The sequence below is a fragment of the Peromyscus leucopus genome, chromosome 11, assembly GCF_004664715.2.
Source record: "Peromyscus leucopus breed LL Stock chromosome 11, UCI_PerLeu_2.1, whole genome shotgun sequence".
Taxonomy (NCBI): domain Eukaryota; kingdom Metazoa; phylum Chordata; class Mammalia; order Rodentia; family Cricetidae; genus Peromyscus; species Peromyscus leucopus.
In genome coordinates, this window is record NC_051072.1 from 50,286,577 (window position 1) to 50,302,275 (window position 15,699).

The following is a 15,699-nucleotide window of genomic DNA, read 5'->3' on the forward strand; positions in this document are numbered from 1 at the left end:
ACCTACGCACTCATTCTCAAAAGGGGAAAAAAAATCACACTGTTTTGCTTTTGGCTCTCTTTGCAATAACTTTCAAATCTAAAAGTCCGTTCTGTGCGTTCCTCAAGTCTACAGGCAAGCAAGCCGCTGTATCTATGCCTTTGGGTCCCGCCTGTGAATGCCTCTGTAAAGGGGCTCTTGGGATGCAGAAGGTCTGGGGTCCGAGGTCTGCTCTCTTTTAAAGCTACACTAGAGTACAAGAAGTCTTTGCATATAAGATCTTCATTTACAATTTGCTATAGATTTGGTGTTACGGTTCGGTGTGAGTGTTTTTACACTAACTTCTTTACTTTTCCCCACATAATCTCTTAGGGGGAAAAAACAAAACATAACTTTCATCTTGAGATTTTTTTTTAAGTCTTTTCCTTCCTCAGATGTGTGGAGGAAGGGACAAGCCATTAGAGTGACCAGCTGGGCGCAGTACTGGCCTATAATGCACATGTCACGAATTGGATAGGTTAAATCTGTAGGTCTTCAGATACCATAGTGTGGACACTTAGCCACATTTTAAAGAAACTGAATAAACAGATTCAATGTCCACTGAAAACCTGCTGACCCGAAGCATTCAAATTATGTGTTACGGATAAATCGGCTACAACCAGAGCTCACAGTACCATGTGTACTCATCAAGACTTGGCTTCTTTCAGAAACTAGATATTGAATGTAATCAACAATGAAAGACTTAAAATTTGAAAAGGGATACCCCAAATCACCCAAATTGCTTATTTAGTTCAATAAACACCCAACATGCTCTATCTTTAAATCTTTGAACCATATACTCTAGTATAGATGACAAATTTCTTACTCTTAGGCTATTCATTTAACCTAAAATTTCAGTAAGTTTGCCTTTGCGCTCAGAACTCATTTGTGCGATTCCTGGACTCACTTTTATCTTAAGTGCTAGAACATTAACATACAATTCATGTTATAAGTGCAAATATTTGCTTATCTGGGACTTTTAAACACTTTAAAGAGATAATCTGTGCATCTCTTTTTGCCGTTAAATTTTTAAACTAGAAACTGCCTCTGCTGTGTTACTTTCATTACTGTTTGAGCTTTTTTTTTCTTTTCAACATTGTGCTGAAAAGTGAGCAGGAATTAACTCGGGAATTTCACCAATCAAAGCAAACACTCCTATTAAATTATCTTAGGGTGACTAAAACTTCAGCGTTCAAAATGTCTTGTTGATCTTTAAGATGGGCACGGCTTAGACTTGGAAATATCTAGCAAAGGACCTGCTTTCATTTGCAGTCACTGAAACATAAATTCCGATCTTCCATGGTTCTGACTTGGAAAGTTTAAATAAAAAACTATGGCATCGTGCTATCGTGGTTATGTTAGGCTTTCTTTGAAAGTAATATTTAAGTAGATTCTGTACTGAGTTTGGACTTATCTATAAGACATTTTTTTTCCTTAACAGAAAAAAAAAAAAAAAAACTAAGACGGACAATTCAGCCAATGACTTAGTTGGCTTTTCTTTGAAAATTAAGCATTTTATTTCTGAAAAAAAAAGTGTAAAAATCTTACATTAGAATAGTACAATAATAATTGCCAGTAAAATTTACAATACTCCTTGTAAAGAATACGCTGTAAGTACAAAATAAAAATTCCGCATATCCATTATGATACAAAACACAGGTTAAAATAAGAAATGATAGATTTTGACTTGTTGCTTGTGTAAACATGTTAATCTTTTTTTTTTCCTTTCCATGAAAAAGTACACCAAACAAGTGTGAGCAAATAAAGGCATTTCTTGGAGACCTTTACTAGTTTTGTATGAGCTTCATATAAACATTATTGATTTGTTTGTTTTGTTTTAACGCCTGGACCTGAGAATCTCTATACCTCAAAAAGGCTTAGTTTTGATGCTTTTGGTTGGTTTTTTCTCAATTTGTCAAAAGTCAAAGAAGCCTCTAGTGCCAAAACGGGGCGACTCCCCCTAACACCCTCTTCCTTCCCACCCCAAGTCAGGATTGCAGCATTGGGCGATTTTTGCATAAATAGAGGGACCCGCTGAGCCAAACTGCGCGGCGCCCCAGCTGTCGCCCCAAACACAGTCAGGTCCAAGAATCCGAAGCGCCGAAACTAGGGGCGCGAGGTCGCCGAGGGCCCGGAGGGGCGAACAAAACCAACCACCCCTCCGCCGAAAGGAGCCGGGAGTCCTACCTTCGCTTTCTCACGCGCGCTCACGGCGGCGTTTCTAACAATTGGAAATCCTAGCCGTAAAGTTCTCCACACTGGACAGCGCAGCCCCCTGGTGCAGAGTCCCCAGCGCGGCCGACGACGACACGGACGAGGCGGCGGCCGCAGCGGCGACCACGAGCGAGCGGGTGAGCGCGGCAGCCGGGCTCGCAGCCGCCTGCGCCGCGCAGCCTCCGCCCCCCGGTCCCGGTGCGGTCCCGCTGGCGGCCCCGGCCGAGGCTTGCACCCCGGCGGCCGCGGGGCCCCGGCTGCGCCCGATGAGGCTCTCGATGGAGAAAGGCGAGCGTGCCAGCGCCACGGCGCCGCCGGGGCCTCCCGCCTTGACGGCAGCCGCCTGCAACGGGCCGGGCAGGGCGGCGCCCAGCGCGTGCGGCCGGTAGCCGAAGGCGGTCCGCGCCAGCTCGGCGGCCGCCCCGGGCGGCGGGGGCGGCGGGGGCGGCGGCGGCGAGTGCGGGTGGAAGGCGGCGGCGGCAGCGGCCGCGGCGGCGGCGGCGAAGAGCGCGGAGGGCGGCGCGCAGGGCGGCAGCTGCAGGCCGTAGGCGCAGCCGTAGGCTCCGTAGCCGCAGGCGGCCGGCGGCGGCGGCGGCGGCGGCGGGAAGAGCGCGGCGCCCGGGTCTCCCGCGCCCCCCGCCGGCCCCGCGCCACGCAGCAGCAGCGCCTCGGCCGCGGCGTGGGGGGCGAGCAGCGGCTGGCGCTTGAAGCGCTTGCGGCGCCGCAGGAAGCTGCCGTTGTCGAACATGTCTGCGGACTCCGGGTCGAGCGTCCAGTAGTTGCCCTTGCCCGGGTTGCCCGGCTCGCGCGGGATCTTGACGAAGCAGTCGTTGAGCGACAGGTTGTGGCGGATGCTGTTCTGCCAGGCGGGGAACTTCTCCCGGTAGTAAGGGAACCGGCCGCTGATGAACTCGCAGATCTCGCTGAGCGTCAGGCGCTTCTTGGGGCTCTGCAGGATGGCCATGGTGATGAGCGCGATGTACGAGTAGGGCGGCTTCACCAGGGGGTTCTTGGCACCGCCGCCGCCTCCCGCGCCGCCCCCCGAGCTGCCTCCCGTTCCCGGGCCGCTGCAGCCTCCCGGGCCGGTCCCCGATGGGGGCGCAGGACCCGGAGGCGCGGGGGACGCGGCGGGCCGCGAGGTCAGCAGCAGGTCGTCGTCGTCCTCCTCCTCCTCCAGGTCCTCCAGCTCGTCCTCCCCGGCGTAAGAGCGCCGCCGCCGCTGGGCCGAGCCGGGCAACCGGGGCCCGCCTCCGCCTCCGCCGCCACCGCCGCCGCCGCCGCCGCCCTCGTCATCATCGTCCTCCTCCTCGTCGTCGTCCTCGCCCTCCCCCACCACGTCGATGTCTGTCTCCTCGGCGAGGCCGGAGGCATCGGACATCTCCGTGCTCAGGGTCATAGCTGGGGCGGCGCGGCGGCGCGGCGGCGCATAGGGGCGCCGGGCTCCCGGCTCGCTCGGCTCCCCAGGCCGGCCCCGGGGCGGCGGGCTAGGAGCGGGGACGCCACGCTGGGACGCGCCGCTGCAGGAGGTGCCGGAACCGCGGCGGCGGAGCCCCGCGCGCCTCGACTTGGCGACTCCGGCTGCTGCGCGCGCGGGGTCTGCGCTCCCTCCCGGGGGCTCCGAGTGCGTGCGCGGGGCTGGGCGAGCCTGACTTGACCTTCTCCTCCTCGGCGGTGCCTCTGGCCGGGTCAGCCGGGGAGGGGGTGGCGGGACCCCCGAGGGCCAGTCGGTGCCGGGCGCCCAGGAGGGCGAGGGGCGTGTGAGAATCTGGGAACCGAGCTCGGCGAGGCCAGGGCTGAGTCCAGAAGAGGGCGGACCTTGCCTGGGCTTATAGCAGAAGGGGGCCTGTCACATGGTGTTGCACGTCAGAGCGCGGCCCGGGGAAAAGGGAAAGAAAGGCGAGAGAATCGGCGTGCGGGAGGAGAAAGTTCACCCGCAGGAGGGGCGGCAGCGAGAGTTGGACACCGAACCCCGCTTTTTTTTTTTTTTTTTTTTTTTTTTTTTGGCCAAGGTCTCGGATATCCTGTATCACGCCCTAGCCTGCGGCCATCCGGACCTGGAGGCTGCACGAGTTCGAGCCCCCAGTCTGCTTCTCCGGATTTAGCCCTCAGCCCTAACATCAGAAGCGCTCCGAGGACACTTCGCTGGGACCACTCGGTGGCCTATGGGATCCGTCCCGCTGGGGGACAACTACTCTGTGTGTGAGGTGGTCCCTGCAATACTGAGCGGGGGGGGGGGGGGAGCCTGGTGGGGCGTCCCAGCTCCCCTGGATTGGGCCAGCCTCTGCCTGTGGAATCTGATGAGAAATCTCCCCCCCATTTTAAGCACGGTAATAATTGTTTATTGACCCTTTAACCCTTTCCCTTCGGTTCTTCTCCAAAGACGTTTGTTTTCCGCCATCTGTTAATAAAAATGCGGTTAGGCTGGCGTTTTAGTCGTTTATCTGCAATTGAATGCCCTAGAGACTTGACAGCCAAACTAAGCCACTCTAATGAGAGAGGGTCGCACAAATTCCATGGGAATGGAGCAAGCAATGGTTGAATGAGGGAAAGAGATAGAAATTTTCAGTGAAAACTCAAACACACACACCTAGGAGCAACTAAAAAAAAAAAAACTGTTACCATGTTAGAAAAAGGAGCGCTGTGTTTTTCAATGAAAGGTAGGTTCTGGCGAGCATTTCTCAGAACTCTCTAAACGCTGCAATTATAACACACCTACGGTGCCGCTCAGGCCGGACTGGTGCTGGGAAAGAAAGGGGAAAAAGGTGTTCCTTTGAGATCAACTTTTTAAACTTCTTAGAAAACACATTAAATATTTCTGACCCTCTTTGAGAAAAGAAACGAATTTATTTATAAATATGGAATCCAGCTCCACTCGATTCGTTTTTTTTTTCTTCCAGGTGGCAAGCAAGTGGGAATAATTCAAATATGATTCTGTTTTAAGGACACCTGTGTTTATCACCAGCTAAATTAATTGTTTGGGCTGGTGGGAACTCCGAATGATTGTGTCACTCGAATTCCTTCTCACAGCCTGGCTTTCTGGCTGCTTGCATTTCCTGAGATGCTTTTATGTCAAAGAGGGAACTTGGCCTTAGAAGTTTAACTTTCTGATTAAAATGGCCATTTGCCAAGAACCGAGTAAAAATTCAATGGCTTTTCGAGGAACAATCTCAGATACTCTTGTGTACGTCATTTTATCAACCAAGTACTTTTTTACTTCCTGAAACGACTTGTTCCAACTGGTATTCATCACAGAGTCTTACAAATAAACTCTTGCCCCATCGGGTTCTCTCCAATGGCGAACCACCGGTTCCACTTATAAATGGCCCGTAAAGTCTATTTGAGATCTTTGAAAGATCTACGAGAATGCCTCACGGTCCAAACGCGCTATTTTTCATTGCCTCTCGTTTGATGTATGGCTGGACCATCTAATTATTGTAATGGGCTCCGATTAACCTGCGCCAACATTAATCAACACTGTTAATCAGGCAGCAAGTGCCTTGTTGGTGCAGACAAGCGTCCTTACCAAGATGTCCACTTTTTACATCGAACGTTTAAGATTTGTGAGTACTCGACCGTTATCTAAATAAACACCACGGTTTTCGCAGCAGCGCTGGGTGTTGCTGCGTGGCAACGTATTATTTGAAGATGAACTACAGGAAGATTTCTTCGCAAGGTATTAGTAACGTTAGAGGATTAAATTACAGCCGTGTTTCTGCTCAAGATTTGCATCGCCTTCAACTTGTCTGTCCTACAGGGTCCGGGAAATGAGAGTTCGCGTTCCGTTTGTCCCCAGAGGTTTAGTCAACGGGTTCTTCCCTGGACGTGTTTGAAAAATGTGGCATTTCCATTCGGGGAAATGTGGAGATTTGCCAGAGATCAGAGCGCCACAACCCACTGGGATCGCCGTAGGACCGGAACAGAGATTTGGGTAAGCGTCACTAAAGCCCCACTTTTGAGCACTCCGCCTGTTTTGTTTGCTTTAGTTAAGGTACCTATTGCCCCGCGCCCCTTAGCTGTTCCGTCCTGAGATTCCCCCGTATGGAAACCCAATTCTAGCCTTGTGCATCCTCTTTCCTCCCTGGTCCCCAGCTCTGGGTCTCCTGGAGCCCTGGCTTTTTCCAGGACTGGAAAATTTTCCATCCCATCCCACCTCCCACCCCCAAGCTAGTACTGGAGGGCAGAAGTCTTTACCAGAGGTGGGCAGAACAGCCACTCAGTTTCAAGTGAGATTCCTCCCTTCTCCAGGTCAAGAAAGTGGCTAGCTCTTGTCCTTGCTACGTGGGAGCGCGGCAGAGCTGCCCCCTGGTGGCGGTGTGGAGTCCTGCTGCCCCTCGGGTTGGCCTGGGCACTGTTTGAAGCTACCTAGCTTCAAACAGGCAGAACAGAAAGTGTGGGGTGAGTGAGGCCTCAGGTCGACGAATCTCTCTCACCCCATCCTCTGAGGGGCAGGGACTGCGCCAGGACACAGCTGTTTGCTTGGGCTTTGGGTTTATCGGTTTTATCCCCCACAGGCTGTTTGGGTCAGTGGCCTGATCCTCAGAGCTGAGATCACAGGATTTGGTACCACATTGGGAAGGAGGCCCTGCCACAACTCTGTCTTTGCCACAGACCTAGACGTTCTTTGAAGAGAAACCAGGCTCTGTCAACTCAGAAGGCAAGAATCGATATGTGCTGGTTAGTTTTATTCAACTTGACTCAAGCTAGAGTCATTTTGGAAGAAGGAACCTCAATTGAGAAAACATTCCCTACCTGATGGGCCTGTGGACACAGCCTGTGCTGTGTTTTCCTCAGTGACTGGTGTGGGAGGGCCCAGCTCTCTGTGGGTGGATCCTTGGACCTGTGGTCCTGGCATCCATAAGCAATCAGTCTAAGCAAGCCAGGAGGAGCAAGCCAGTAAGCAGCACTCCTCCATGGCCTCTGCTTTTCAGTTCCTGCCCCAGTTTCCTGCCTCAAGTTCCCACCCTGACTTCCTTCAAGGAGAGTCAGGGGTGTGGAACTTTAAGCTGAAATAAACCCTCTCCCTCCCAAGCTGCTTCTGGCCTTGTCTGGTGTTTTATCACAGCAACAGAAACCCTAAGACTCCTTGATTTGTCTGTGAACCAGAATGTGCTCATTTCTTAAACTCTGGGGACGCCTAGGGCAGTGCCCCTCCTCCAAAGAATCATTCTGCAGTCCTGCCTTAAGAGAGTGCTTGTGTACTCCAGAGTCCTGATGGTGGCCTTTAATCCCAGCACTAGGGAGGTGGAGTCAGGCGAGTCTTTGTGAGTTTGAGGCCTGCTCAATGGTCTACAGAGTGAGTACCAGGACAAACAGGTCTGCACAGAGAAACCCTGCCTCAAAACAACAACAAAGATACTGTTTGGCGCCTTATGGGTAGCCAAGTAATAGGAAGCTCCTATCTGCAAAGTGAAGGCTTTCTCTTTCCCTCAGCCAAACATGATGGAGGGGCACCTGAGTCTCTTCCAGGGCGCTCCGGTTCCCTTCCTGTGGCTGCATGGTCTTCATTCCTCCATGTCAGAAGTCAAACCTTGGGCTCTCTCATTTGTTATTTGCTTGTTGTGGTCTTCGGGAGGGATAAAAGACATGAAGAGTTTACTGTCCTGTTTTCAAAGTACTGTTCAAAGAGGCATTAGAGTTTGTGTTGCTAAGCAACCATCGCCCCCAAACCATTTCCAGAATGTTTTCATCACCGCAAACTGAAATCTGTACCCATGAAAAAATAACTCTCCGTTACCCCTATACACACACACACACACACACACACACACACAGAGAGAGAGAGAGAGAGAGAGAGAGAGAGAGAGAGAGAGAGAGAGACCAGCCCTTGACAACCACTGTTCCACTTTCTGTGTGAACGGGGATACTCCAGATATATATATTGTGAAATGGTACACAATCTGTGTCTGACTTATTCCATTCAGCCTAGTGTCCTCGAGGTTCATCCATGTGAGATGTGGTAGCATAGACCAGGATTGTTTTAAGGCTGTCGATAACCCACTGTGCACATATACCACATATCCTGTTTATTCGTTCATCTGGTGATGGATATTAGAATCGTTTCCCCCTTTTCTGTCCATGTCTCTAACCTTCACTCTGCATGTCGCAGTCATCCAGTAAACTTTGTGACCTATGCATTTCCCCCACATCCTTTTCACTCCTGAAATTCTCAAAGGAACCCCACTGTGCTAACAGTGCCCACTGCTGGCTTCTGCTTTATATACTTGGGAACACTCACCTTTGTGGATTTGAAAGCTTAACTTACTAACAGTTTTGAGACCTGGAGGCTCAGACTCTTCAAATCATCTTCAGTAAACGATATGTTTATAATCCCTCCGGATTCTTTCCCAGCAAATCCGAGAACATACCCACGACATCCCATTTCACACCTTCATGCCTGCTCTATTGCTCAGGGGACCGGATGACTTTAACTTTTTCTCCTGGTCATCTGTGGCCTCTCCCTCACTGTCTACTGTCTATGGCATAACAGCATACTTAACACTAAGTGAATTCCAACCCATGGCGACCTCCCTGTGACGGCTGAGCAAATGGTCTCTGGGAGCTGCTCCCTCTCAGACAGGAAGTGAGGGGGATGCCAGACCCATCCCCAACTGCTTCTTCAGGGTTGCATAGGATCTGAAAATATGTTCAAGGCAAGGCCAAGTTCCGCTGGTGAAGTGGTCAGTATCACCCGTAAATAGGTGCCTTTCAACCTGGAAAATTCCATGGACACAATGCACTAAGCCGGTTTCTAAGGGAGGGCCTTTCGGGTGTGCTGGAGGTAGGGTGAGGTTTCTTTGCAGAGACTAGGTCTCAGTGGCCTCCAGGCCTCACCGAGTGGATCTTGCTTGCATAAGAGCTTTTTAAACAAGCATGAGCCGGACTCAGAAATCCTCAAGAATTCAGGATGTCAGCAAAGGTCTAAATCTGTGTTTTATAACAGTGAAATTATTTACACTGAGTCAGGAATTTTCACTACCACAGTGAAGTCAGACTAGCCCCCTCCTGAACACACCACACAGGCATGCTTGGTGCTTCAAGGCGACACTCGTTTGCAATTTGTGCCCCCAAGTCAGAAGTTCAGGTGCTATTTATTATTTTAAAAAAAAATAGTTTTACTACATTTTTGTTTATTTTGTGTGCGGTCACACACATACCTGTGGGGGCATGATCATGCAATGGCATGCATGTGAAGGTCAGGGGTTAGCTTTCAGGGGGTCTGTCAGTCCTGGGGAATGAATTCAGGTCTCCTGGCATGGTGCAGGTGCCTTTACCCACTGGCCCATCATTCTGGCGATCACATGTTATTTTCATCACGAGTGTAGTTAGTTGCAAAGCCCGAGGGCTGCCTTTAAGACAAACCTTTCCAGAAAACATAACTAGAGCTCCGTTATCATGTGGCATCTCATCACATTCTTCAATATGTCAGTTTCCTGCAAGCAGACTGAGTATGTTTAGTTCTCACATAAAAAGGAATTGAGAAATGAGATTACAGGTTGACTCCGTGTAGTTAGTTGTCCTCTGACCTCAGGGCACCTGAACATGTGTGTGCGCCCATAATAACAAATATTTTTTTCTTTAGGTGACAGGCTGAGTAACTCTTTTCTATAATCCTTGGGACCAGGAGTTTTTCATATTTCTATTTTTTTTCACATTTTAGAATATTTGCATATGCCTCAAGTATCTTGAGGCTCGGAGCCAAGTTTAAACACAAAAATCTGTCTGTGTTCCCCATGCACCTCTGCAGCTGGAAGGTGGCCTTACACAGTCTTCTTAGTTTGCTTGTGTTTTGACTGTGACCTGCCGCAAGAGGTCAGGTGTGGAATTTTCCATCTGCTGCGGCAAGCGAGTGGTCCAATGTGGTTCAGATGTTGGAGCATTTCAGACTTTATATTTCTGGATTTAGAAAACTTGGCCTGTTCTATGTCTAGAAAGAGTGGATTTATTTATTTTCCATGTATAGTTCACCCAGAGGCTGTGAAGAGGAATCTCTCTCCTTGGGAAGGACAAGGCTTTTTAAAGTGATTTAGGGGTTTCGTTTGTCTGCAAGACATACTGAAAATGAAAAGGATGCTTATGAGGTCATAATAAAGCCTTCATGAAATTAGATAATAGATCGGTGATAGATGAAGGAATAGGACGTATTTAGCATCTTTCAGCCTCGCGATAACCTCTACGTCCACCCTCCAGACAGCACTTCGATTGACACTACGCTCCCTCACAAAGCTGGAGGTTGGTTGCAGTCAAGTACAAACGTGAACCCGCCTCAGAAAGGAATCTCAATGTCCTCCACTAGAAGTGTACCGAGCACCTCAGCGGGATCTCTCTCAGAGCAGGAAAGAGCTGGAAAAAGACCTGGACCCAAAGTTTACAGAGAACTCCATGTAAATACTAGAGTTGTGAAAAATAGGGGGAAAAGGAAACTCTAGGAAGTAGAACTTTACACAGGAAGATGAGTGTGGTGGGGGACTTCAACTTCCTGTGCAGGTAGACAGGGGTGCAAACCTTTTAGGAAACAACTTGGCAATGCAGGGCTTGGATCTCAGCATCCAGTTCCTTTGACCCAGTTATTCTAGAATTTTGTCACAAATTATCAGAATGATTAGCATCTGGATGTTTGAAGGTTAATTGCACTGATTTTTTTTTTAAGGAGCAAAAATTTGGAAACAATGGGATGAGTAGCATAACACGTGGATTGAGTTTGAAGGTAGTTTGAAAGACTCTCCCCCAAAACAACAGTCGGAGACAAAATTCCAGCTCATGAAATTAATTTAGTGGGTTTGACCAATATTGAAAGTTCAAGAACAGAGCAGAGTGGGACGGGGGAAAAATAAAGTGAAAAGGGTAAACAGAATAGAAACTATCCCCAGGTGTCACGCTAAGAACTGTGCCACACTGTTGTGCTCCTCAGTGTTCCATGGAAAGGCCTGGCCAGGAAAAGCTGAGAAATCGAAATAAATGGAGAAAGCAGCAGAGACTGCAGTCTTTGGAGCTGGTGGGTTTGTCCGTGTATGTTGTGACCCTTCCAGAGAGGAACCAATACAAAGCCACAGTTTCAAAATTGAGTTTGGTCTTTTGAGAAACGGATCTGGAGCTAGTAACACGATGCAGAGTTAAATGACTTGACCTTTGCTAGAGGGAAGGTCTTCCCATTCACTCGACAGATAAACTGTGCACCCTGAGGCAGGTTCTGGACACTGGAGATACATCGGAAAAGAAAGAAGGAGTCTTCTCAGGACACCAGAAAAAAATAAATGTGACACATGAATGAATGAATGAATGAATGATATACTCTGTTAAAGATAATAATTGTGATGGAGTAAAAGTACAAGGGGTGGAGGAAAGAGAAGTCGCGCTCCAGCTTTTAAAAGCAAAGACTGAATTCATGATGTATATCAGGGAAGGAGAAATCCAGGCAGAAGGAGGAATTAGGCCTCAAGGTAGGTGCATGCCTGTCATATCCCCAAAGGGCAGCAAGCCATAGTATGGTGGGCAAGAGTAGGGGCAGGGGCAGGATTTTACAGGACTGTGGAAGCTGAGGACTAAGGGCCGTGGGATGAGAGGATGGTGTGAGGTCTTAGAGGTTCTCTAAGGCTTTAAATTTCACTCTGAGGGACATAGGGACCGAACCTCACTGAGTTTCAATCCCTAAATCATGGAAAGGATCCTCCTGGCTGCTCTGTTAAATCTGTTCATATTGGTCAGTGGGAGAGAGGGAAGGCCTGAACGATGACAGCAGTGATGGTGAGGCCTGGTGGTGGCTTACGTCGGGGACCTGAACCCACAGCGGTGGTTCTCAACCTGTGGGTCACGAGCCCTCGTATCAGACGTCCTGCGTGTCGGATATTTACATTACAATTCATAACAGTAGCAAAATTACAGTTCTGAAGTAGCAACGAAATAATTTTATGGTTGGGGGTCACCACACCATGAGGAACTGTATGAAAGGGTCTCAGCGTTATGAGGGTTGAGAACCACTGCCCTAGCAGCTTTCCTAGTTGAGAAATGATTAAATTCTGGATGTAATCTGAAGAAGTTCGTGAGACGTCCTGATGTGCTAGATATAAGCAGGAGCACCAACATATCTTACCTTCTTACCTCTACTTCTTTTATCAATCCGTAAATTTTGATGTTTCTCCCAAACTGTCTTCAACTTTTATTCATTCTGTGTCCTGCATCTTGATGAGACAATCCACCTGCAGGCATTCTATGACCTGACAGTGAATTACCTGTTGTTAAAAAATAACCCTACACATTGCAGGGTCATGGCGTCTGCCTGGACCACATGCCGACACTTCGAGTGTTCTGACCGCTTAACTCATGGCTCTCTCTATCACCTCATCATATCTATGCTTCTCTGCTTGCTCTTAAGAATGGGTGAAGACATCAGGTCGCCATTCTTGTTCTCTCATTCCATAAACATCCATTTTGCTTCCAAATCCTTCCAGTTCTCTCTCTTAGAAGACCTAGCCTCAGGGCTATATCCTCAGTGAATTCTTAGTCAGCAGCAGCATTTTATTTTATGTATTTATTATTGTTGAGTAGCAGTAATAGTAGTAGTGGCAGGTTTTTTGAGACAAGGTCTCACTGTATAGCTCTGGCTGCCCTGGAGCTCACTCTGTAGCCCAGGCTGGCCTCCAGCTCACAGAGATCCACCTGCCTCTGCCTCCCAAGTGCTGGGGTTAAAGGTATGTGCCCCTATACCCAGCTAACCCCAGCATTTCAAAGTAAAATCTCCTATGAGTTTGATTATCTTAGACTCCACATTTAGGTCAGCAATATCTTTTAAGTGGCATGCAGTATTCATTGAAGCTTTTTTTTTTTTTGGTCTTTTTTGCATATGACTATCTAATGATTCTAGTGCTGTTTGTTCACAGCTGAACCATGAAATTACCTTAATATCTATTGATGTGTGGTGTTTAAATAGGTATGGCCCCCAAGGACTCATGCGTTTGAATGCTTGGCCTATAGAGAGTGGTACTATTAGGAGGCGTGGCCTTGTTGGAGTGGGTGTGGCCTTTTTGGAGGAAGTATGTCACTGTGGGGGTGGGCTTTGAGGTCTCATATATGCTCAAGCTACACCCAGTGTGACAGTTCACATCCTGTGCCTAGCAGATCAAGATGTAGAACTCTCAGCTCCTTTTCCAGCACCATGTCTGCCTGCACACTGCCATAAAGATAACAGACTGAACCTCTGAAACTGTAAGCCAGCCTCAATTAAATGTTTTCCTTTATAAGAGTTGTCATGGTCATGGTGTCTCTTTGCAGCAATAGACACCTTAAGACATGATGGAAGAGTAAAATGATATAATCACTTTAACAATAATTTTGGCAATTAAAAACATGTTAATTAGATACTGTGTAATCCAATCCTTCTTCTCTTGGCTATTTACCTAAGAGAAAGAAATATAAGCATATTCAAAAATGTGTGTCTGAATGCCCTCCCTGACTTTATCATTACCAGCCCTGTGATGGTGTATTTAGTGTTAGTTCAACTGAACAGAAGTTAGAATCACTTGGGGGAGATAGGCATTTGGGCATCTCAGTGGGGATTACCTTGATAACCTAAGTGAGGTGGGACTCCGACAACTGTGGGTGGCACCATTCCCTAGACAGGGGATCCTGAACTGTGTAGGACACAGAAAGCGAGCAGATCAGTGGCATGCCTTCATCACTCTCTTCTCCTGACTGTGGGGTGGTGTGGCCAGATGCTTGCAGCTCCTGTGCCTTGATTCGTCCATCATACCAGACTCTACACTTGGACTGTGAACCAAAATGATCCCTTCCTCCCTGAAGTTGTTTCTCTCAGCATAGTTCATCACAGCAACAGGAAAATAAACTAAAACAAGCCCCACATCAAACAAAAATAACAACAAAGAGCTATCTTAAAGGAATGGATAAACTCCAGCGTGTTTCTACACTGGGGAAACTGCTACCTGGCAACAAAAGGGAATGCCCTACAACACATGTCACAACCTGAATGGATCTCAGAATTATTTTGCCCAGTGTAAGAAGCCAGACAAAGATGAACACTGTGGCAGTTTGAATGAGAATGGCCCCCATAGGCTCATATATTTGAATGTTTGGTCCCCAGAGCCATGGAGGCCAACAGTGTGGCAGGGGAGTCTCTGGAACGGCCACTGAGTGGAGCAGGGATTGCATCAGAGACCCCAAGATGTTGGAGATGACAGAGCTGTGGGATATCTGCCCAGGAGAGCTGCAGACAGGGAGTAGAGCCCACTTGAGAGAGAGGGAAGTGTGCTGCAGACAGCATGGCTAGAAGGGAAGAGCCATTTAAGCCCTATGACACCAGGCATGGAGTTAGAGAATTTGGAGTTTGACCTGCTGGGTTTCAGTCTTGCTTTGGTCCAGTATTTCCTCACTATGCCCCTTCCTTTTAAAATGGTAATGTATGTTCTCTACCATCGTATGTTGGAAGTATGTAATGTGATTTTTGCTTTTGCAGGGGTTTACTATTGAGAGATTGCTTTGAGTCTCAGAAGAGACTGGACTTTGAAACAGTATTGAGACTGTGAAAGCCTATGGGGACTTTTGAATTTGGACCGAGTATATTTTGTGTTATGATATGGCTACAAGCCTAAGGGGGCCAGGGAGTCAAAGATTTTGGTTTGAATAATAATGGCCTCCCACAGGCTCATATATTTGAATACTTGGTCCAGCTGGTAAAACTGTTTGGGAAGGAAAAGGAGGTGTGGCCTTGTTGGAGGAGCTTTGTCTCTGGGGGAGTGTCTTTGAGGTTTCAAAAGCCCATGACGATCCTAATTATCTCCCTGCCTCTTATTTGAACTTAAGGATGTGAGCTCTCAGCTACCGCTCCAGCACCATGCCTGCCTGCTGCTGCCATGCTCCCCACCATGACGTTGATGGACTCTAATCCCAATAAACTGTAAGTCCCCAGAAACTCTTTCTTCTATAAGTTGCCTTGGTCATGGTATCTCTTCACAGCAATAGAAAATTAACTAAGACAGTAGTCTATTTTTTAAAATCCATGATAAATTTCGAGAAAAAGCAAACTAGCATGAAAGTAGGTTATCAGTTGCCTGGAAATGGTAGTGCTGGGGAATGGACTGCTAGATTGTGTGGGACACTCGGGAAGTTTGGAACTGAGGAGTATGTTTATCACTAGGACTCATGAGAACTTCTTGGGTGCATACATAGAACAACTTACCAAACGCTGTGCCTTTAAAATTACTCTCACTTTTCTCTACATCTAATTCCCAATGGTGTTTTGATGTGGAGTAAAGGTGACCTGTTTGTGAAAGATATATATTAACCATCTCTGTATCCACATGCAATTAATAAAGGACTATGAAGTGAGTATATTTCCTGGCATGCTGTGTCTTAGGCTTTGCTGGTATGAAACAAATACAGATAAATGACACTTGCAAACCACAATGACAATCAGTTAGATCGTCATAATAACTATTAACAGGTATAAATACTTCTTAG

The 15,699-nt window shown here is 48.1% G+C and overlaps 1 protein-coding gene across 1 annotated transcript; it reads right to left on the reverse strand.

The window, feature by feature from the left end:
- Positions 1–1,507: 1,507 nt before the first annotated feature.
- On the reverse strand, positions 1,508–4,198 carry Foxd1 (forkhead box D1). Its single transcript, XM_028871740.2, has one exon. The coding sequence runs from the start codon at positions 3,626–3,628 to the stop codon at positions 2,240–2,242; it is 1,389 nt and encodes a 462-aa protein (XP_028727573.1). The 5' UTR covers positions 3,629–4,198; the 3' UTR covers positions 1,508–2,239.
- Between the last annotated feature and the right edge of the window lie 11,501 nt (positions 4,199–15,699).